This window comes from Heterocephalus glaber, unplaced genomic scaffold (genome assembly GCF_053883595.1).
Source record: "Heterocephalus glaber isolate CG9 unplaced genomic scaffold, H.glaber_assembly_v1.0 deba00001666, whole genome shotgun sequence".
NCBI lineage: Eukaryota > Metazoa > Chordata > Mammalia > Rodentia > Bathyergidae > Heterocephalus > Heterocephalus glaber.
In genome coordinates, this window is record NW_028258406.1 from 21,795,927 (window position 1) to 21,820,711 (window position 24,785).

The following is a 24,785-nucleotide window of genomic DNA, read 5'->3' on the forward strand; positions in this document are numbered from 1 at the left end:
CTAAGGCACCTGGAGAAGAACCAGCTTCTTTAACATTCCTGTCTTCTCTTCTCCTCTGAAAGCAGTGGGATTCACCAGATTATATAAAGGTCAATTTTAGTTCTAGAATGTTGTGATTCATCCTTCATTTTGATCACTAAATGTCCCAATTCATTTAGAGAAGCAATTTTGACCTCTTGGTACTGATTCTTACGGGGAATTGGTCACAAAATTCTTTATATCGGGAACATTGACTAACTCAATTTACAACGTGCTTCTTACAGTTTTGCGAAGGATACAGAAATGCACATCTAGTAAGCTTTCTTTGTATTATTCCTCAATAAAACTTGATAACAAAAAATTCAAGTATACTCAGTGCTTCCTAAAGTTTGTTCCAGTAGTATTGCAAGATGCAACTTGAGCATTTTTTAAAAGGAGAAAAAAATGCCCACTGACATCAAATAAGGCAAAAAAATCCACCATGTACATTATCTTATCAAGACACAGTAAATCAAGGTCCCAAGTTCAATCCCCGGTACCAAAAAAAAAAAAAAAAAAAAAAGACAGTAAAGATAGGTGGTAAAGTCTTTTTAAAACCTCAGTTTTCACAAAACTTTCCAATTGTATTAAGACAATTCATATCTAATATAACTAGTATTCTGGAGAGCTAAATTTCGAAAATGGTAATGCTGCATTTCTCTTTTGTGTTTCCCAGTAAAAACCCTGAAGATCTTTGGCCATAAATACTGTCTCCACTTTCTCATCCTCCTACTCCAATTGAGCTTTTGGTTTCTCCACTCCAATGAAACAACACTTATCAACATTTTTACAATAACCCTGAAGAGTTCCATACAAATCAATTCTAGAATATAATATTTGCTAAAGATGATCACAAAAGTATTATCTATTCTACACCCTCTTATTACCCTGTGACTTTGACACTCCCCCTTTAGATTGGTAGAGTCTATATTCCCCCACTTGGAGAATCTGGGCAAGTTTATAACTTTAATGGAAATGATACTGTGTCTCATAAGTTTTCTTGAAAAAAGCAAGAAATAAGGATATCTCATAAGAGGCAACAATACCACTTCCAGCTGGTTCTCTGGGGTCGCTTATTCTAAGAACCTAGCTACATCCTAGAAGAATGCCTGAGCAGCTACTCCTAGAGACTGTGCTTAGCTGTTCCGGCCAACAGCCTCCACTGTGGTCCAGGTGAAAGACAGTGTGAACCTGACACCATTGTAAGGAAGCCTTCTAAATGAATCTACCCCCTCCCATTACCAACTGGAGCCCAGCCTTGGAGTTAACCTGACTGAAGTCCTTCTCATATAGCAAAGATGAGCTATCCACAAATCTCTTTTGTCCAAATTCCTGACCTCTAAAATCCATAAGCACAGTGAAATAGTTTGGAGGGCCATTACGTATGGGGTTTCATTAGAAGCAATAGTAATAAAATACCAATATTCTTTATTGTTGGTTACAAAAGATTTCTAACCTTACAGTATCAACTACACAATTAGCAGTATTGACACAATTAAAAATCTGCAAGCAAGACCCAAGTTTACTAATGTGCACAGGTCATACTGGCTACTGAGAACCAACTGTGTACATCTCCCTACTGGCCATGGGATGAGGTAGAATTGACACTTATAGAAATTGGCAAATGCCATAAAGCAGGCTTCTTCCACCTCAATCCCTGCCCAAAGAACTAGAAATGTGTGGCTTCATTTCTTGATAATATTTTTGCCTTATTGAAAAACAAACAAAAAATGGGATGGGGACTTGACTTTTGTAGTAATTTTTCCTCCCAGGATGTTTTAAGGAATATTCTAAGAGCTATTCATGAGCCTAAGACGTGCAATTATGTTCCCTCTGCCCTAGTATCTCTGCAAGGACTTCCACATATGTGGGCTGTGCCAACCCTGCAGTGTCCCTGAAACAAGGTTACAGGCAGAGGTGGAGCAAACCTCTGGGAGCAAACGTCTTCTGGGAGAAACCAAATGCTCTCATGATTCCCTAGGAAAGAGAGATTTTCCCTTAATGTGTGTCCATGGAAACTTCTCCAGGTGGCCACCAAAGCCCTGGCCTGCAGCTTGAGCCCTGCTGCAGTTTCCAATAGTGAGGTGCAACAAGTGCTCCCCCAACTCTCTGGGTTGGGACACATGGGACTGAGACGTGCACAAAAGGATGAATCAGGCCCATAAATTAAGGCTTTCACAGACTTGTGCAATTGAATTAATAAGTCAGTCTCTGAGTGTGTAAGTGGTACTTTCCGGTGCTGCTTTAATAAATTACATCTCCAGTGTGTTATTTGCATAGCTATTAAATATCTTTTATTATCAGGATAGGAAATTAGACTACAAAGGGTGAGTATCAAGCCCTATGTTAGTCTGACACAATGGAAATACTAAAAGTAAAACCAAGTTTGTATTCATCTAAACTAGACTTTGAGGAAGCGATACTGTACATTCATGTCAGCAATTCTGCTCCTAACAATTTGTCCTAAAAATATATTTACACATGGACAAATTAGAAAACAAGTACTACAAAGATGTTCATTAAGATATTGCTTGGATATGTAAATAGTTTACTTATTTAAGATGTAGTGAACCACGCAAAGAAACATTTTAAAAAGCTTTTTTAAAGGAGTCGGAGTAATTAAAAATGTTCTCCCCATAAAAAATACAAGTATTCAAAGTGACGGATATGTCAATTAGCTTGATTTAATATTTCACATTTTATTACATTCTTACAATATGTACCTCACACAATTGTGATTTGTCAACATTCAGTAAAATATAAAAGGAAGCAGACTGGTATGTATTTATAGGAGAATATGTTGAAAATACTTTAAATGAAATGATCGAGACAAAACATAGTCTGTGTATAATGTTGCATGTAGACAAAAAATAATACAATCAGATATGTATTTCCACAGAAAATATCCTGAAAAATGCAGAAAAAACTATTGGAGTCCTGAGTTTGATCCCTGGTACCAAAAACAAAACAAAAACTATTGGAGGGACTTAGGTAAGTGGAACAAGAAGTTAGGAATGGAATAGTTTCACTTTTCATGGTTTAAGATTTGTACTATTGAACCTTTTTACACTATACTTTAAGATTAAAAATCATATCACTGACTCAATAATAATTTAATATAGCATAAGAACTTAATTTGTGTTAAGATGCCTGGAATCCTTTTGTATAATTTTCTCCTCTCCCCTTCTGTTGGGCCTGAGAAGACATCCTCGTTACCATCTTTTCTACCTTAACACATTTTTGATGACACTCTCACCTCCACACAGCTTGCAGAGACATTTTGCAAAAAAAAAAAAGTTTTGTTTACCTCCAGCACATAGCACACCACCTGGTGCACAGTGAGGACAAGTAAACAGTTGTGTCCAAGTTAGGCACACACTATAAAGAAAATTATCCAGGAGTCAGAGGAAAGATGAATCTTTACACAGGTGATAATGAAAAGCTTTATTGATGAGTTAATATTTGAGTGAAAACTAGGAGGATTTAGAAAAGTAAAGCAGGTAGAAGAGATTTCTAGGCAGAAGAGTAGCAATTGCAAAGTCCCTGAGGTAGAAAGTGTTTGACCAAACAATTCTTGTAAACTTTACACTTCAAATCTACACAGCTTATTCCTGAACTTGACACAAGACATCAATACAATAGATTTGATCTACTTCATCACTTCTTTCATCTCTAGACTGCAATTTTACTATCTCAATCATAGGAGGATTACTGTTTTAAGGGAACTAGAGCAGGCTAGAGTTGGTAGCCCAAGAAAACTGAAATGACTGGCCCCAAAATAGGATAATTCCTCTGAGAATGGAATTTGCTTACTAACCATTCAAGGCAATTTTCCAAAGACCCTGAGCAAGAAGACTTGAGCTCCCTTTTGTAGACATTATTCTGAGAAGGACCTTTAATTCACTCCTGCCTTATGAAGTAATCTCTCAACCTCACACTAATTCTCATGTCAGAGTTCAGCTTGCAATCCTCTGAACAGGAAGCAGTAAGCCTCTCTACCACCTGACTCAGCATGTCTCTGACTGTGTGCCTCAGATTCTGCAGCCACTGTGACAATACCTTGTCTCACTTGCCTGGTAAGGCTTCTTCAGAGGACTCATGCTACTTGACCACTGCATAATGTTTGACACTGATGTTGACCAACCCCCTTTCCAAAATCCTCTCTTGTTTTGGCTGTCATGACATGATTTCCTACTAATGTCAAGTGTTCTTTCTTCACACCCTCCTTCTTGGGATACTCCCTTAAATGGCCATGTTCCCAAGGTTTGTTTTGACTCTTTTCTCTCCCTGGCACTGGCTCCCACTAAGATGCTTATAGCATTCCCCAGGTGTTAACTTAAATAAGTGAGCTACTCTGTGGCCACTGCCATTGTAACTTATAAGTAATGTTACCTGCTGAGTGTTAATCAGAAAAACAACATAGTGGATAATGTTAACCATCTAGAGAAGGAAACAGAGAGATTGTGTGTGAATACGAAACTTATTCATTCATCCAAGCCTGGGAAGGCTAGCTTGGGAGTAGCCTCATCCCAGAAAGGCACAATTGGAGTAGGATTTTAACTAAGAAAACTGGAATCTTGAGTGATCATATTTTGCTCTTTCTGAAGAAAGACGTGAATGGAAAGATGTAGTCACCAGATAGCCTAGAGAAACTCTCACATAAAATGTTGTCCATATGTCCAATGCCAGTCCAATTGTGCCTCTATGAGACCAGAAGAGAGGGGGCCACTTGGGCCGACCCAAGAGCTCACATCCCCCATATAGTTTGCCTGAAGTAAGGAGTCTAGAGCCAGAGTACTTAAGAAAAGAATCCCATTTTGGTTATGTGGGTAAGAAAGAAAATTTTTTAAAAACATCAATATCCCAATCACTACTGCAATCCCATCCCCTTCCCATGTCCTGTGGTAGGACACTCCATGGGCTGCAAGTATCTATCTCCACAAGAAGTCATGGCTTCCTGCAGACATTGTGTTATTGTCTCCTTCAGGACCATGCACCATGAGTTTAGGACACACTGTCTCCTCAAAGGACAGCAAAAGCAAATGGTCGGCTTTTGAGACTGAACTCAGGAATTAAATCACCTAAATTCAAATTCCAGCTCAGCCACTTTCATGGCTACATGTGTGCTTTAACAGTTATCTGCCTCACTGTACCTCAGTTTTCATATCCACAAACTGGGGACAAATAAAGTATCTAACTCATAAAGGTTTGAGGAGTCAGTCAGTTAATAAATTTCAAGGATATAGAACAGTGTCTGCCTCAGAATTAAATTCTCAATATCATCTTAATAGGCAGGTGAAATACCACAAATCTCATCAGTTCTGAGCTTAGAACTTCCATTATATGTCTCTCAATTTCTGCTCATCAGAGCACAATTCACTTCTCACTAATTCTTTTTCCCCAAGGTAATTACATCAAAAACATGGTGTTTATTTCTCTTTGGTTATTTTTTATTTTCGTAAGACATAAGCCAAAGAGAGGAATCAAATGACTATGTGCTAAACTACTGTATCTTCCCCAAGGCAAAATATTTAATAAATTAGAATATTCTTCTAGCTGATTCCTGTTGAGAGTACAAAGTTACCTTTTGGATCATGATACAGTTTAGGCTGAATATTTCTGTCTTAATGCTAAACATTCATATAGCCTGTGTTTTCCTTTTTTTTTTGTTTGCTGTCTTGTTTTGGTTTGACAAAAGGAAAATCCATTTGGAGAAAAAACAGTTCTCATGTACCAATAGAAACTTCTTCAGGCTTCATTGTTTTTATCCCACCTTCAAGTTTAGTTACGTCTACTAAATTTTAAGACACAGTCTCATAATGTGAATAAATATTCTGGACCAATACCTCAATAAGATTCATTCATCTCATTTCCTTGGACTGAAATCTAAGCTCACCAACCAGCTTTCTGATTATAATTTTTCTTACAATACTTTGTCTATAGGCAGAGAATGTGGTGAGCTCAAGTCTTCGGGAGAATTTGGTAGTTGCATTTCTTACTATAAATTAATGAATTGGCATGTTGATTGTAAATCCATCTTTTATAAGCTTGGAGTATACAAAACTAGCCTCTAAAAGACAGTTAATTCTGGGGTTTTTAGCAAGTTAGAGTTCCCATTTCAATAAAGCTTCTTCAATGTTATGTCCACACTCAGGTATTATTGCTTGTGTGAGGCTCTGCCAGCAGGACATCATATCCAGCATCTTAATTTTCTGATTACTACACCTACTACCATAGTTGCATCTCTGTTATGTAATAAATAATTGTTCCCACCAAAAAAGAATTCATGCTGAATGGTACTGGCAAAGAAACAGACCTGCGGACCAGTGGAACAGATTAGAAGATGCAGAAACAACACCAGACACACTCAGCCATCTCATCTTCAATAAAGGAGCCAAACACCCTCACTGGAGAAAAGATAGCCTCTTTAATAAATAGTGCTGGAAAACTCGGGCTTCAACTTGCCAAAGATTAAAACTAGACCTATATCTCTCACCATGCACTAAACTAAAATCAAAATGGATTAAAGATCTAAATATTCAAATAGAAACTCTGAACCAGTTGGAACAGAGGTTAGGTAGAACCCTTGAAGACATCGGTGTAGGAAAAGATTTTGTGAACAAAACCTCAGTTGCCCATGAACTAGGACAAACAATCAACAAATGGGATCTCTTCTTATTAAAAGGCTTCTGTACAGTAAGAGAAACCACCAGCAGTGTGAAGAGACAACCCACAATGCAGGAAAAAATTTCACCTGCTCTTCCTCAGACAAAGGTCTAGTATCTCCAATCTATAAAGAACTTAAAAAGATCAGACCTCCCAAATTTAAAGACCCAATCCAAAAATGGGCATCTGAAATGAACAGACATTTCTCAGACAAAGAAGTAGAAAGAGCAAATAAATACATGAAAAAGTGTTCAACATCATTGGTCATTCAAGAGATGCAAATGAAAACAATGCTGAGATTCCACTTCACTCCAGAAAGAATGGCCACTATCATGAAATCAACCAATAACAAATGCTGGCCCTGCTGTGGGGAAAGAGGAACCCTGCTCCACTGCTGGTGGGAGTGTAGACTGGTGCAAGCACTGTGGAAATCAGTATGGAGATACCTCAAAGAACTAGGACTGGAAGTCCAGTTTGATCCCGCTATTCCACTGCTGGGGATCTTCCCCAAAGAATTAAAAGAATCATACCACAGTTATATATGTGCACCCATGTTCATAGCAACACAGTTTGTAATAGCTAAAACTTGGAAACAGCCCAAATGCCCATCAACTGGAGACTGGATAAAGAAAAGGTGGGGTTTTTAAATAAAATGGAGTACTACTCAGCTATAAAAAATGAGAAATTAGAGACATTTATACCTAAGTGGATGCACATTGAGGCAATACTCTTAAGTGAAATAAATAGGATACACAAGAATAAATAACGAATAGTTTCTCTGGTGTGAAAAACTGAAAGTGTAAATAAGGACTAAATGTATAATAGGTCATGTGAAATAGGAAGAAAAGGGGTAAAGGGGAAGGAAGTGGGAGGGCTAAGGGAAAGGATAGAAGGGAATGGGATTAATAGGAGAAAATGGAAAAATAGGAACAAAATCTTTGTAAATAGGGAGGACTGGAGGGGTTGAAGGGAGGGCTGGGCAAGGGTGAAAAACAAGAACCAAGAGAGACTATGTAAAGGTGCAAATTTCCAATGATGAATGTCATTATGTTGTATACCTAAAATGTACCAATGATTAGAATGAATAATCGATAATGTAAAATAGGAAGATAAGGTCCAAAGAGGTAGGGGTAGTGGGAGGGGCAAGGGAAAGGAAAGAAGGGAAAGGCAAAATGATGAGAAATGGAAAAAATGGAAATAAAGTCTTTGTAAATAGGGAAGGGTGGAGGGCGTGAAGGGAGGGCTAGGAATGGGGAAAAAATAAGAACCAAGATGCATTATGTAAAGGTACAATTCCCAATGAGAAATGTAATTGTGTTGTATACCTACAATGTACCAATAAAAGAATTTAATAAAGTGAAAAAAAAGAATTCATGCTGAAATCTGAGACTTTCTTGGTATTTCAGTTTGGGGCCTTTGGGTGATAATTAGATCATAAGGATAGAGCATGAGTAATCTCTCTCTCTCTCTCTCTCTCTCTCTCTCTCTCTTCTGCCTCCCATGTGCAGATACAGTGAGAAATTGGCTGTTCACAGTCTAGAAGAGGACCCTCACCAAAACCCAACCATCATATTCTCACCATGACCTAGGACTTTCAGCTTCCAGAATGACAAGAAATAAATTTCTATTGTTTATAAGCTATCCAGTTTATGGTATTTTGTTATAGCAGCCCAAATTAGTACAATTTCCTATTGGAAATACTATCTGCAACTGCCCCCTGGACTCTACTTGATTGTATCATGAGTATTCCAAGCTCAGCCTTTCTCAGTTATAATTTCATCTTGTTCTACAAGCCCACTCTTCATGCTACTGCTGAAGGTACTGAGAGGCTACAGAAAGACTAAGCAGAGTAGTAAAAAAGATCTGGCTTGGATTTCCGTAAGAGGTCTCTGCCAGGAACAGGGAGTAAGTTGTTAGAAGGGAGGAGTGGATGCAGAGGGGCCAGTAAAGAGATTATTGTAAGTCATATAGGTCAGCAATGACATTGGATGGACAGGGGATAGGGACACTGGAGATGGAAAAAAGGAGACAATTCAAGAAGTATGAGGTATGGTAACAAGGTATGACAGGTGGAAGAGATGGAGGTATCAAAGATGACTCCCTGGGTTCTGGTGGATAGTGAGGTCATTTATTCAGAAGCATGAGGGAAAAAACAGCAGGTTTGGGGAGAGACATCATAACTTGTTTAAGGGATGCTAAATTTGGTACATTTCTGAGATGTTCAAGTGAAAATGTTGTGCAAGGAATTAGACTTAGGAGTAAAGCTCAGCTGAAGAAATGGATCAAATATATAAATATAGACATAGTAGATATTTGTAGGGAAAATACGAATATTGAATGGTACTTGTATTCATGAGAATGCATAGGGGTATCACCAAGAAAATGAGTGAAGAATGAGAGGGCTGTGAGGGACTGAACAGAGACTCTAATACTATAAGTCAGACAGATCTGTAGAATCTAGCAAAGGAACCCGAGAAGCAGTACCCAGACAAATAGGAAGAAACCCAGCAGCAGCAAAGTTATGGATGCCAAAGGAAAGGAGTCCTTTGGGGAGGAGGGTGTGGCCAAGGGTGGGTGCTGCTGCTGAGAGATCAAGCTGAAGTTTCCACCATCTTTCTCTTGGGAAAAATTCAGACGGAATTGGAATATGTTTATTTAGAAAGTTCTAGATATGCACTGTAAATTCCAGTTACATTTATTTAATAAAAAAACTTTGCAAAAATTATTTATGCAGCATCACAATAGAGAATTTGGTGTAAAAAGCACGTAACTGTTCATCCAGAAATGTGTCATTCCAATGCCAGACATTTGAATGTTTCAAATATCTCAATGTTTGGCATGACGTAAACCAAATGGGCAGATGTTTGGCAGTCTTTTTATTCCCATGAATCATTCTGATATTTAGCATCATGTTCAAAATAACTGAAAACTTTCCACAGCCTGCTAACCGCATTCCCACCTATGTAACTTAATGCCAGTGGTTGGACCTTGTTTTTTTTGGTTTACGATTGTTGGTTTCTTAAATTGCTTAGAACACCATTTGTCAGTGTTTCAAGACTCACAGATAAAATATCACATGTATTCTCTCCCACCATGAAGTCAAATCCAGATAAATTTTGACTAAGTAGCATAAGCCCTTCAAGATCCCTGTATTGGGCTTTGCCTGTTTCCAAGGTGATGAAACCCTGCAGCTAGTTACTATTCCAAACCACACTAACAGATTCCCATCACTACAATATATTTCATTTTCTATTCAATTTCAGTCCCAGGAGAAAATCCAGAGGTTGTAGAGAATTACACCATTAGACTTGCCCTTCTGTCCAACATTAATAGGATCATGGAATCATAATGCAAAAGGAAACCTGGGGAACTCATGGAATCACTCTGATCCCCTTCAGTAGATCATTTAACCTAACCCCAAGGATGTAAATGATCACCATGTTTAAAAGACAGCCCCTTTCCCCTCCTGAAGAGAAGATTCTATAATTTTCAACAAACAACTCCACGTACTTAGCAACCTCCACCCTGTGAGGACCCTGGAGTGACTCAGCATCAACAACCATTACATTTGGAGATTTAAAAACTCAGATTGACTGGGAGAAAGTGACCTAATTTACCTAGGGATGAGTCAGATATAATACTTTGGATGATATTCTGGAAAATATTGTGAAAAAGGGAAAGCATCAAAGTACAGCCAGTTCACAATGTTTTCCAGATTAGATTACTCATTTCTGGAAGAGTCCAGAGGTCATCTAGTGTCCATTTGGGTCAGTTCTTGAAGGGTTGTGGGAATTAACCACTGTTACTCAGTATACTCTTTTTTCAGGACTCATCCAGTAAATGTGCCAGTAGAAGGAAACAATGATTGAACTGAGTCTTCTCTTCTTTGTTTTTGCCTTGCCCACAATGAACTCTTTAATAAAATTGTGAGCCTATTTTTTTAAGAGTGAGCATCTTTGGGAAGTTTTCTAGTTTTCTTCAAGGATTAGAAGAGGCATCAGCTTGTTCAGCTTGAATGTAATCAATCAGCCTTTTAGGATCATTTGCAGAGCACCTACTGTGTGCTAGTCTGGGTGTTAACTGCTAGGCAGAGAAGTGCTTATTGTGGTAAGTCTCATCATGTGAAAGAGACCCTGTTAGACAACCTAGGTTCAGTGGTAAGCAAAATAGTGTGGCCTTTATGGAGCTTACAATTTACAGATGGAAGGAGGGAACAATGAAAGGATCACACAAACAAATATAAAATGATGACCTTGTTGAAGTCCCCTGGATACTTAAAATAGGAGGATTTGACCTAGTCAGGAAGGAAATTAATGATTGAAAGGCAATCTAATGACCAAATAGAAGTGAACCAGGTGAATATCGTCCAGGGAGCCTATTTCAGGTAAAGTAACAGGCATATGCAAAAGTCCTTTGCTCAGAGAGGAGACAAGATTAGTTCTGCAGGGAACTAAAGAAGGACATCATAGTTGGAAAACAAAAAATGTGGGAAGAATGAGGGGGACTGTGATGACACATGGCTGGTGACTGGGTACAATACTAGTACCCACTCTAAGACCAACAGGAAGGTATTTCAATCCTCTCAGCTGTGTGTGTGGTGGGGGGATGGCATGGCCAGATGTCTTCGATAAGGAGCCCCCTGACTATGGTATGGTGACTGGCAGTATGAGAAGGGGTAGAAATGGATGAGAATCCATTTGCAAGACTAATGCCGTGAGCTAGCCTAGAGATGAGGGAAGAAGGGAATAAGATGACGGCATGTAATTGAAGAGGAGCGAAAAATTCTAGGGCATATCTAGCTAGCAGGAATGACCAGACTTGATGATGAACCGGTAAGTGGTTAAGGAAGAAGGAGATTCCAAAGGTAAGTGGTCTGGCCACTAGGTCTCTGGCTGCCACACTACCACAAATGATTATAGCACTCACTCACTGAGATAAGGAACAGTTCACCACAGGATGGGTGGGAGTACTGACTGTGAGTTCAGTTTTATCTGCCTTTAACCAGAAGTGCCTGTGAGACATGCCAGGAAAGAGTCCAAGAAGACAGTAGATGGACAAGTATGAGGCACAGAGGACATGCTGGGGCTGGAGCTTCCCGTTGGAAATCATTTGTGCTCCAGTTGAAAACATGGGCTGGGGGAGAGCATGTGAGGCAAGAGAGATGGGCTAAGAACAAACTGTGACGATCTGTCTATTGCACTGTGCAGAGGAGGCAGCCAAGAAGACACAGCAGACACCACCCAAGAGGTACAAGAAAGCCAAGGGACTTTGTGCCCTGGAAACCACAGGAGGACACAATGCCTCACTATCTGCGAAACTTGCAACCTACCTATAACAGAAAGGAAATGGAGACTACAAATATAGATAACACTTTCACAAAATTTTCTGTGTGGAGTATTGGCTGATGAAAGAGAATGGGAAATTTAAAAAATTATAATATTATTTTTCTTTTTCAACATAAAAATGTTGAGTGTTTTTAAATATTGATGGTGGAGACCCCATGAAAAGTTCAAGATACACAGAGGAGGAGCAAGCAATAGGGTAAGGTTTCTGAAAAGGCTGACAGGCATGGGAGCTTTAGACAGATTTTATATTGAAGGTAGTCATTGCATGGGTTCACAAGGTTAAATTCTCAGATTATATTAAAAACAACAACCACACAATTACAAAAGCAAGGATTATCATCACCAGCACCAGAGAACCTCAAAGAAACAGTCAGTTCTCATTGTAACCCTGAGCACAACCACTGAAGTTAGGTCACGACCTACCAGTCTACCCCATGGAGTGGCTAATCTGAGCCTGAGGCTCTTCTATCTACACCCTGCCCGTACTTATATAACCATAACTCAGAAAAAGGCTCTGGACCCCCAGACCATGCTGGAAAAAAAAACAAAACACAGAACCAGGCATGGTGGTGCAGGCCTATAATCCCAGGACTCTGGGAAGCTGAAGCAAGAGGATCACAAGGTTAAGGTTAGCCTGGGCAACTTAGTGAGAACTTGTCTCAAAATAAAAAATTTTAAAAGGTGTGGAGGGGATTTAGCTCAGTGGTTCCACCACCTGCCTCACAAGTGCAAGGACCCAAGTTTGATCCCTGGTACCAAAAGATTAAAAAATTAAAAAATAAAAAAAGGAGTGGAATTGAAAAGGTAATAAAAAATTTATGAACAAAGAAAAGCCCAGGGCCTGATGGCTTCACTGCTGAATTCTACAAGACATTTAAAGAAGAACTATCACCATTACTCTTTAAACTCATCAAGGAGGCCGGATATTTAGCTCAGTGGTTTCGCTGCCTGCTGTGCAAGCACAAGGACCCCAGTTTGATCCCTGGTACAGAAAAAAAAAAAAAAAACTCATCAAGGAAATTGAAAGGGAATCAGTACTTCCAAATTCACTCCTGGAAGCAAGTGTTACTTTGATTCCAAAACCAGGGAAAGACCCAACCCAAAAAGAGAGCTACAGGCCAGTCTCCCTAATGAACATAGATGCAAAGATCCTCAACAAGATACTGGCAAACAGAATACAGAGGGTCGTCAAGAAGATCATACACCCTGACCAAGTCAGATTTATCCCAGGGATGCAAGGATGGTTCAACATACATAAATCAATAAATGTAATACACTATATTAACAGAGTCAAGGACAAAAACCATATGATCATCTCAATAGAGGCAGAAAAAGCATTTGACAAAATCCAACACCTATTTGTGATAAAAACCTTACAGAAAATTGGAATGGAAGGTCTTTATCTCAACCTGATTATTTATGAAAAACCAACAGCCAACATCATACTAAATGGTCAAAAACTGAATACTTTCACACTAAAATCAGGAACAAGACAAGGATGCCCACTATCACCACTTCTGTTCAATATAGTTCTGGAAACATTAGCCACAGCAATTAGAAAAGAGAAAGAAATAAAAAGAATAAAGATAAGAAAGGAACAAGTTAAACCGTCATTATTTGCTGACAATATGATAATTTACATAGAAGACCCAAAAAAACTCCATGAAAAGACTTCTAGACTTAATTAACAGATTCAGTAGAGTAGCTGGCTACAAGATCAACACTCAAAAAACAATAGCCTTCTTATACACAAATAACAGACTCACTGAGAGAGAAATTAGGGAAACAATTCCTTTTACAATAACATCCAAAAAAATGAAATATCTAGGAATCAATCTACGAAAGGAAGCAAAAGACCTCTACTGAAAACTAGAGCACTCTGAAAAAAGAAATTGAACAGGATATAAGAAAATGGAAAGATATCCCTTGTTCCTGGGTAGGAAGAACCAATATAATGAAAATGGCCATACTTCCAAAACTGCTATATAGATTTAACTCAATGCCAATTGAAATTCCAATAATATACTTCACAGAACTAGAGAAAACAATCCAAAAATTCATTTGGAACAAGAAGAGACCTAGAATAGCAAAAGCAATTCTAGGCAACAGAGACATGGCTGGGGGTATCACAATCTCCAATTTGAAACTATACTACAAAGCTAGTATGGTAAAAACAGCATGGTACTGGCAAAGAAACAGACCAGAGGATCAGTGGAATAGACTAGAAGATGCAGAAACAACTCCAGACATACTCAGCCACCTCATCTTTGACAAAGGAGCCAACCACCCTCACTGGAGGAAAGATAGCCTATTCAATAAATGGTGTTGGAAAACTGGATGACAACCTGTCAAAGAATAAAACTAGACCCGTATCTATCACCATACACTAAACTAAGATTGAAGTGGATTAAAGATCTAAATATTAAGACAGAAACACTAAACTTGCTGGAAGATAAGTTAGTTAGAACTCTTGAAGACATTGGCATAGGAAAAGAGTTTATGAACAAAACCTCAGTAGCATGGGAACTAGCACAAAGAATCAACAACTGGGATCTCAGCTTATTCAAAAGCTTCTACACAGCAAGAGAAATGACCAAGAGAGCTAAGAGGCAACCTACATTGTGGGGAAAAATTTTAGTAGCTGTACCTCAGACAAAGGACTACTATCTAGAATATATAAAGAGCTGAAAAAAATTAACCCCCCCCAAATTTAAAGACCCTATTCAAAAATGGGCATCTGAAATGAACAGACATTTCTCAGACAAAGAAGTAAAAGCAGCAAATAAACATATGAAAAAAATATTCAACATCACTGGTCATTCCAGAGATACAGATGAAATAACACTGAGATTCCACTTCACTCCAGAAAGAATGGCAGCTATCAAGAAATCAACCAATAACAAATGCTGGCGGGGGTATGGAGAGAAAGGAACCCTTCTCCATTGTTGGTGGGAGTGCAGACTGCTGCAACCACTGTGGAAATCAGTATGGAGATACCTCAAAGAACTAGGGCTAGAGGTCCCATTTGACCCAACTATTCCCCTGCTGGGTATCTTCCCAAAAGAATTAAAAGTATCATACCACGGCGATATATGTGCACCCATGTTTATAGCGGCACAGTTCATGATAGCGAAACCTTGGAAGCAGCCCAAGTCCCCATTAACTGGAAACTGGATAAAGAAGACTTTTTTTATAAGATGGAGTACTACTCAGCCATAAAGAATGAGAAACTAGAGACATTTATAGCTAAATGGATGCGTATTGAGACCATACTCTTAAGTGAAATAAATAGGACACACATGTGTAAATACCGAATAGTTTCTCTAGTGTAAGAAATTGAAAGTGTAAATAAGGATTAAAATGAATAATTGATAATTTGAAATAGGAAGAAAAGGTCCAAAGGCATAGGGGAAGTGGGAGGGGAAGGGGAAAGGGAAGAAGGGAAAGGGAAAACTATGAAAAGAGAAAAAAATGGAAACAAAGTCTTTGTAAATAGAGACAGGTGGAGGGGGTGAAGGGAGGGCAGGGGAATGGGGAAAAAATAAGAACCAAGATACATCATGTAAAGGTACAAGTTCCCAATGAGAAATGTAAATGTATTGTATACCTAAAATGTACCAATAAAAGAATTTAAGCAAAAAAAAGAAAGAAAGAAAGATTATCACATTGTCTTCACACTGTCTACTTTTTAACTCTTCGATACAGGTGGCAGCTCCTACAGGCAAGATTGATGTCCTCTTTGATCTAAGTCCCCAGGGCCTAGCCCTGGCCCTGGCATGGAGTAGTTAACGGGCCACGAAGACAGGATACATCTCTAGGAACAGAAATGTACAGAAGAAGAAGGCTGAAAAATAAATACTGAGTTGAGGAATCACTTGTATTCTCTGAGTAGATGGCAGCCAGGGAAGTTCTTAGAGCTGTGGGGCAATAGCCCAGGGAGCAAAGCAGCAAGTTTGTCCACAAACTTTTTAGTATAGTTCACTCTGAGAAGCATAAACAGGGTCTTTGTAAGATTAGGGAACAGGTGGAGAGACAGCAATGACAGTATGAAGAACTGGAACTGGTAGTCATAAATTTGCTTCTTATGGTTTCAAATTGCATAGTGAGAGCAGTGCAAAATGAAGACAAGAACAGAGGTGGAGAGGAAAAGCCTAAATCAGATGCCAAGGTCCTCACTGGGCCAGACAGAGGAACCACGGCATTCATGATACCCACACACCAGCAACAATGAGGAGTGGGGTGCAGGGAAGGCAGGACCTTGGAACCTTGGAGAAGAAAAGTGCCTGCCTTTCCCTCTTGGGCTCTTGGCTAAACCCTATTCACTCTTTAAAACTCAGCATTCATTATCTGTTGGGGGAAACCTTTCCCCAACACTTCCTTCTCTCCTTCTCCCCTCCCTCCCAGCCCTGTTCAGGATATATCACCCCACCCCCACTCCCAGCATCTACGTGTTTCTCAGCTGAGATTCTCACACAACTGTCATAACACTAATCACATTGTGTTGAGGTTTGGGGCTAACTTGCCTGGCTCTCCCAGGGCTCAAGGGCAGGGTTTCTTTCTGTCTTATTTAGACCAGATCCAGCAGAATATGCAGGTCAGGCTAAGTTGAGGAGGAAGCGTGAGTGCCTGCCAGGGTATGGAGAGAGACAAAGAGCTCTGGGACAGTCAGACACAGAACCTGATAGAGGTCATGCAAAAAGACTGAGATTTGGAAGCTGGCTGCAGAGACAAATGACAATACCCAATGTTTCCCATAGACAAGTAAACTAAGTCTTAGAGCTTGCCCCAGAACCCAAACCTAGTCAATAACAGAGAGAGAATTGGAACTTGGCCAGTCTAACTGGTGTTGAAATTTCCAGTTCTACCCTTGAAAATTCTTGCCTCCTCTATGAGATGACTTCAACAGCAATGTAGTAGGCTGAATTGTATCCTTCAAATGCATGTTTTTCTAAATCCCAAACCCCAGTACCTATGAACGTAACTATATCTGGAGGCCTTTGATTAACTTAAAATGGGACTGTTATAATTGCCCAAACCCAGTCTGGCTGGAGTCTAGAAGAAGAGGAAGTCTGAACACACCAAGAGACACTAAAGAGCTACATGCTGAGGAAAGACCAAGTGAGGACACGGGGGAAAGTGGCCATTCACAAGCCCAGGTGACAGGCCTCAGAGCAAACCAACCCTGTCTCCACCTCGATCTTGGATATCTGGCCTCCGGAACCAGGACACATAATTTTTGAAGCCACCCAGGCTCTCGTGCTTTTCTATGACAGTCCTAGCAGAATAAAACACAGGCAGTGGGGGTTCAGAAGACTGGGTCCTGAAGGGAAGAGTGAGTCTGAGAAGAGGACAGGACCAATGCTTTCCAAGCCTAGGTCCTTAGTATCATAGTAAATAGGTGAATTTGCCACAATTCCCAGAACACACATCTGTCCCTGCAGGGGCCCAGAGACCCCCTGGGTCTAGTGTTTCCTTCACATTCTTAAATTTCCACAGTACTTTCCCAGAAGTCTCATTTTACACCCATCAGCCTGCCATTTGGGGGACCATGGTGGGCATGTAGGCAGGTGTCTGGCTTAGACCCCAGATATCATCCCCGTAACCTGCAGGCTAAGCAAGAGACCTGGGACAGCTCTAAGGCAGGAGCACTGTCTCTGCTCTCCCTATCAAAGCAGAGTCATTTATATTTTAATGGGATTATTTTCCAGCTCCGCAGTTTATCTTTCATTTCATGTATCCCTTTGCCATCTGGTCCCCTTATGCTTGCATGTAGGGCTAGTGGTTTTCTTTGTCTAAGTAGATTTGTCAATAGTTTATAATTTTTCTTCTCATGATCATAATATTTATTTTCCACATCAGACATACTCTTCTGGAGCCTTGGAAGAAAGTGAATTTTTTCCCATGTTTCTCTAACCTAAAATGTGCTTTTCTTAAGTAAAATAATTAAAATTAACAAACAAAACTTTCCAAACTAATATCTTTTCCAGTTCTATCTGTGCTGGTAACCTCAATACATATTTTATTTACTGGACTGTATTAGATTAGGACTTTGGCCTCCTCGCATTTACTTTGGGCTTCCTTGATTACTAATCTGTCTTTCATCAGTAAAGTGAATGCTTTCTTTTTTACCTATCAAATTATTTTGAGCTTTTTCCTCCATAAAGGGCTTTGATATTCCAACCTTACTGTAGCAGTCAAGGGTACCGTTAACCTGTTAGATGTATGCCGGGGTTTCCAGGTGGCATCTACGGGAGCATTGGCTTGGTAGAAAAGCCACCCAGGCCCCCACCATGGCCACGGGACATGAAAAATACCTTCTCTTGACCTCCCAAAGCTCTATTAGACCAGGAGCCAGCTCTGGCTGCTACTCACTGTATCTCTGGCACCATTCTGGCACACTGAGAGTTCAATAAATAGATGAATGGATGGACTTTTTTTCTACTACACAAACCCATGCAATAATAACAACAGAGTCAGAAATGAGCAGTAAAGGTGAAATGCAACATGACCATGATATTCAGAACTGACAAAAAGTAATTAAAATCAGCAATTTCATATGTTGATAGGCTTCACAGTTTCTAAAGGGCTTCAATACCCTGTAAGATTCAGAACAACCACACCATTGTAAGGACAATGGAAGCCTCACTAGATTTTTATGATAATTAAAGGTATCATGTATATGAAACCCCTAGCCTGATTCCTGGCATTTAAATAACCAGTATATGACCTTTCAGGTCCAGAAGTCAGGGTTCATGTTTGCTGGCCTGCCACATTTCCTGCCATACTTCAGTGTTGCTCTGATGCTGTCCTCAGGCTCAGCTGGGAAGATCTGAGCACCCAACACAGACCAGTGACACCCTCGTCCTCACCTTACAGGGACAATGGAAGTGGGTACTGCACCCCTATGACTAGAGTGAATGATGTTAAGTAACTTGAAAATAGAATCTGGGAGCCACATAAGCTTGTGGGCTAAATGCCCTGTGCTGGCTGACACAACGTTCCTGCGCTAGTTACCTAACCAAAGCTCTCCTACCAAAAGTGAGGCTACTAAGACGTGCAATTTCTGCAGGATCCTGTTATAACCTGGACACAGTGACACTATTCAAGCTTCTCTCCCAGATAAGAAACATATCATAAGATTGCCAGCTGACAGCTATGCCAATATTGAATAACACTGTGTCCCCTGTTGATGAGGGGAATCCACCTCAATGCATCATTTGAAGATGTAGCTCAGAAGTTTGGTTCAGTCTGACCTTTGTTGGATATGAAGAGAGGCTGAAATTATCTCATTTCTCGAAGTCTTTCTTCCCTGACCTTTTTCTTAGTTCCATCTCCCTAAATATACAACCTGCACGGGATGACACGAATTCCATCCACATTGTGTGGATATCCTGGCTCCCCTCCTCATGGCATAGGTGGCCTGGACAAGGTGCTTGAACTCAATAGGGTTTATTTTTCTTGACTGTAAACTGAAAAATAAACCTACTTCACAGAGCTTTACGAAGAACTAAATGAGGTACATGTCTAAATGTTCCCTACACAGCGTAAGGCTATGAAGGTATCAAGATGTAGAATGCCCGCTACACTTACCTAGTTGGTACTTTCATCACTTCTTTTAATCTAGATTTACTGGCACTCCATTTGTCCTTCTACAGTCCAAGTAAGCTATAGAAATCTATCAGTAGCTTCCTGGAGGTGTCACATTTATGCCCAATGTCTCACTATTGCTTTTGCCATTTTGTGCAGCTCGAGTCACCCAGCTTTCCCTCACTCCCACTCCAACTGTGTATGCTCAGTGCCCAATGCTGCCTTTACTTGCTGGTCTCTCCACCTGGAGCACCCGCTTTGCTCCCACCTCCTGGTGGAGCTGCTCTCCATTTACTCCAGGTGTATAGACTGCTCTAGGACTGCTCCAGGTGCTGGGACACAGCAGCCAGCTCCAAGTCCCTAATCTTGTAGCAGGTAATCAGTAAATAAATATATCATTTACCAAGTGCTGGTGGGTTATAAGAATGAGTAGAGCAGTTTGCTGTGATGTAGGACTAGTTGGGAAGGTCTCTCTGATGCAGGGTCATTTGAACACAGTCCTAAAGGAAATATGGAAAGAGTCGCACAGAAAATCTGCGAGAAAATGTTCCAGAAAGAAGGAACAGAAAGTGCAAAAGCAGAAGAGGACTTAAATATCCCTTTCTGAGAGAGCTTTCCCTCACATATCCAATTTAAATTCTGTTCTGTTTTTCTTTTTCAGGATACACTATTCTCCTCCCCTGCCCCCATTTAATTAGTGTCCCTCCACAGATTATAAGCTCCAACAAGGCAAGTATCTTTTCTGTTGCTATTTTACCTCCTTTAGATGTCCCATGTTAACTTCTCCTTTGGTAAATAGTTATTGAATGAACTGATAGCTTAAAAAAGATTACTGATGATACCATGCAGTACACCACCCACAATGTTCCTTGCCTTCTGAGAATTTTCTTTTAGGAATCAGTGTGTGAAGGAAAGTCTCCCTTGAAGAGCTGCTTCCTTCTGTCAGCTAATGAACATCAATGTCCACTTCTGCTTTGGGTACAAGGAGTTTCAGGATCAGTAAGGCCTATTTAGATTCGGGATTGGCATATTTGCCTGTTTTTTCCTGATGATAAGATTGCTTTTCTGTTCTGCTTTTGTTGATTGACTTTTTCTTTAGTGTAATTTAGCTGAAGTAAAAATCAGAAAGGGTGATATTTAGGTAGGTAAGTAGAAAGAACAGGGAGGGAGAAAAGAAACCATGTTCCTCTTCACCAATCACTTGTCACCCAGTGGGACTACTGCTTTGTAGGTCGAGAGAGGGAACACAGCTAGCTCCGTGCTTTACATGGAATGGCAGTTGCCCAGGACTAGTGCTTGGTGTGTTTTAGGACCATGGTAAGTATTTCACAGACATGATGTCATGCAATTCCCAACAGAGATACAGGTAGACAGTAATAGCCCTATCGAACAGATGAGGCAATTCAAACTCAGATAGGTTTAAATATCCTGCCTTGGAAGGTAGGCGAGTGGAAATGAATGCCTTAGAATGGCTAGGACAGGGAAGTCAGAAATAAATCCAAGTTGTTCAGACTCCCTCCCTTTCCCCCTCCCACCAACTTGGCCCCACCTCACTCTCAGAGGAAGAGCCCCCTCCACCACTGATCTCTAACTCACTGGAGGTAAGGGGGTGCTTTACATCATCGTGATGCCAGTACATCCAATACTCTTCACCTTACTTTATTTTTATTTTTTTCTTCACCTTGTTTTTTAAAAGGGATATATAAAACAAAAGAATGCATGACACTATTGGAGACGGAAAGTTGGGTGGTGAGAAGCCACTCAGTCCGGCACTGAGAAAAGTGATAAAGGATTCAGTGTTGGCAATTCTGAGGGAACCATAAGAAAACAACCCAGGCCCCCAAAGAGGAACCATTTCTCCGTTTCCCCTGTGGTATTTCTCGGTACTTCTCAAAGACAGAGCTTAAAAAACCGGAGGCACTCCCTGAGCCTCCAGATTGCCTCCTGTGCGCCCAGCGGAGAGGGCTGCTTTCCTGCGCGTGTGTACACACACACACACACACACACACACACACACACACTGCAAGAGGTCACAAACCACAGACTGGCACAAGCCCTCAGCAGATACAGACAAGTGCTACAGTAAATACACACCACACCCACAACACACCACATACACAGATACACAGATACATCTCCATCTCGCCCACTCACGCACACAAGCAAGAGAAGTACGAGGGCTCACCTAAGCTGATGCACACGCATGTATCCCATGCACGCACGAACACCCTCGTTCACACACATCCTCATGCACACATTGTCACCCTTTAGCAAACTCGCGCGCGCACGCACGCCGATATCCTCGCTCACACTTCATGCACACAGCATGTATCCCCTCCGTGCACACTCGTGCACACGCTCCTACCGGCGAGCGGCGAGGGGCGGGGCGGGCGCGGCGGCTGCTGCGGGGTGGGCGGGGCCGAGAGAGGGCGCGGCGAGGGGCGGCTGCCTGCGCCCGAGTTGCTCACGGGAGACCGGGCTGCGAGACGTTCCGAGGCTGCCTGGCCAGCTGGAGCCGGGCAAGGCTGGGCTGGGCGGCCCGGAGGGAGCGCAGCGGGGACGCGCGCCATGGATCCGAAGGCGGGCGGCGGCGAGGAGGAGGACTGCGTGGACTCGGGCGCCGAAACCGGAGGGTGAGCTGTGCGGGGCCGGGCCGGGCCGGGCCGGGCCAGGCCTGGCCAGAGGCGAGCGGGGGGCGCTCTCCAGGTCGGGTGGTGCCTCCATGGCGGAGCCTGGGCACAGGGGGTCCCCTCGGCCTTGACCCCTAGGAAACGGAGAGGTGGGGCCCGCTTGCTCCGGGCTAGCTACGGGGCCACCGCCGCGTGGTCCGGAACGGCCCCCGCGGAGGGCGGGCCACACTGGGAGCGGGGTCGAGGTTCTGGGTAATCCCACCCGGTTCCTCTTGCCCTCAGGCATCAGGTGAGCTCCAGGCCAGCGCAGGGCCCCCTTATCGTCCCTGTCAGAAACTAGAGATGTTCCTGCGCTTGTGTCCGCCTCCGCGGGGACTTTCCTCCCTCGACTCCGGACCCCTTGGAGGCCAGCCCTGGAGTTTCGAGAGCAGAAAGACAGGGTGGGACGCTTGGCACCGAAAAGTCTCCTAGAACTCTCAAAGGATGGCTCTGCTCACTTTATGCTGCACTGTGGGGCTTTATTCTGAGCCACTGATGCCGCTTCTCGGCTTCTCAACTTCTCGAGCCCCGCAGAACTTCTGACTCTCAGTGCACCTGTCCTGGCTGGGACCTCGTGCCTTGGGCACCCTTCGGATGGAGAGGGCGCTGAGGTCGGGCTCTGCTTATTTAAAAAATGTCCTATTCGCTTCAGCGAGCTCAGCAATTAGCTCAGACCTTTGGAGACAGCCCTCTCCAACAACAGTTTTCCTGAGTGGGACAAAAGACTGCGTGTCTTTTTGGAGATGAATGTCCTTGTAAACGCTTTCACCCAGCGCCTATCGCTAGAGGATTTTCCTGTGCGGAGTCAGCACCATATCCAGGATATGGTTGCTGCCCCAGGAGGGAAGGGTGTCTTTTCCTATCTGGAGTGACCCTGCAAGAAGGCAGGAGCTGGCCGGACTACAGAAGGACTCATTCCTGGAAGAGGAGGGAGGTTGAAGCTAATGTCAGGATTTGGCGACCTGTGCCGACAGGAAGAGTCCAGGCCCAGAATGGAGACAGAATTCTGACCTGACCCCCAGAAAGACCCCACACACTGCCCTCCCTTCCTGCCCCCCAACCCACCCTTCCTGGCACCCTCCACCACCATTCCTGGCCAAAATCTGGGTCTTTACATATATCCTGCAATGAGATTTTTCTGTTATCCAACTTTGAGATTTGGACTTATGCTGGAGTAACCTGATTCCAAATACTGAACTTCCTTGCCTGTTCCCACACTTTGTACATGTGCCATTTATCAACTTTATTTATTTGTGCTGGGGACCAAACCCAGGGCTTGTGTATGCTAGACAAGTGTTCTATCACTGAGCTACACCTCCAGCATTTATCAACTTTACGTGAAGACTGTTAGTTTTTTTTCCCCCCTTTTGCCTCTAGTTAGCTGGATCATGGACAAAAGAAACACTCAAAATTACTCAGTAGCTCCTTTGTAGCTGAATTGATAAGATGATCACTAGTCCATTCACTTTCAATTTGTAGAACTTGCCTAAAACAGATTTTTTTCAAGGACTCTTTCTTGGAGAAGAAAAGGAAGCCCTGATCCTGGGGGACATCACCCCAGGAACCAAGCATCAGCATGACAGCCACCAGGGCTTGGGGGAGGGGCTGGCCAAGCATGGTAACTCCAGAGCTTCTGTTCTCTGCCTCTCTCCCTAAAATGTGTGACAGTAACAGGACAGAGTTGTTTAAAAATTTTCTGATTCCATCACTAGCATCCTTAAGCTAAAATAAAGGTAAAATGGCATGCGTTTAAATAAAATAGTTTCAATACTTGCTCATTATTCTTGTATTTGTCATGCATTCATATGGTCCTTGAATTTTACTTTAGTTATCAGAAAAGCTATTCATGGTTTCCTCACTTTTCTGGAGCTTGCCCCACCCCCTTCCCATCTCCAGCTTTTTTTCTTTTTTTTTTGCTTAAATTCTTTTATTGGTACATTTTAGGTATACAATACATTTACATTCATCATTGGGAACTTGTACCTTTACATGATGTATCTTTGTTCTTACTTTTTTCCCATTCCCTGTCCTCCCTTCACCCCCTCCACCCTTCCCTATTTACAAAGACTTTGTTTCCATTTTTTCCTTTTCTTATAATTTTTCCTTTCCCTTCTTTCCTTTCCCCTCCCCCTCCCACTTCTCCTACCCTTTTGAACCTTTTCGTCCTATTTCAAATTATCAATTATTTGTTTTAATCATTTTAATCCTTATTTACAGTTTCAATATCTCACACCAGAGAAACTATTCGGTATTTACACATGTGTGTCCTATTTATTTCACTTAGGAGTATGGCCTCAATATGCATCCATTTAGCTATAAATGTCTCTAGTTTCTCGTTATTTATGGCTGAGTAGTACTCCATTTTATAAAAAAAAAACCGCATCTCATCTCCAGCTTTTAGATGCCAACCCATAGGCACTGAATATAAAACACAGAGAAAGCACTTAATAAATGTTTGCTATAATTATTATTTTTTAAACATAAATCTGATCATGTCTCT

At 41.6% G+C, this 24,785-nt stretch overlaps 1 protein-coding gene across 1 annotated transcript in view; it reads left to right on the forward strand.

Annotated features, from left to right (window-relative positions):
• Positions 1 to 22,052: 22,052 nt before the first annotated feature.
• The window catches only part of Fam124a (family with sequence similarity 124 member A), a 51,956-nt gene continuing 49,223 nt past the window's right edge, over positions 22,053 to 24,785 (forward strand). The window contains exon 1 of the mRNA XM_004844139.3: positions 22,053 to 22,249. Coding sequence (XP_004844196.2) covers positions 22,185 to 22,249 — 65 coding nt within the window. The 5' untranslated portion in view covers positions 22,053 to 22,184. The remainder of the gene's footprint in view (positions 22,250 to 24,785) is intronic.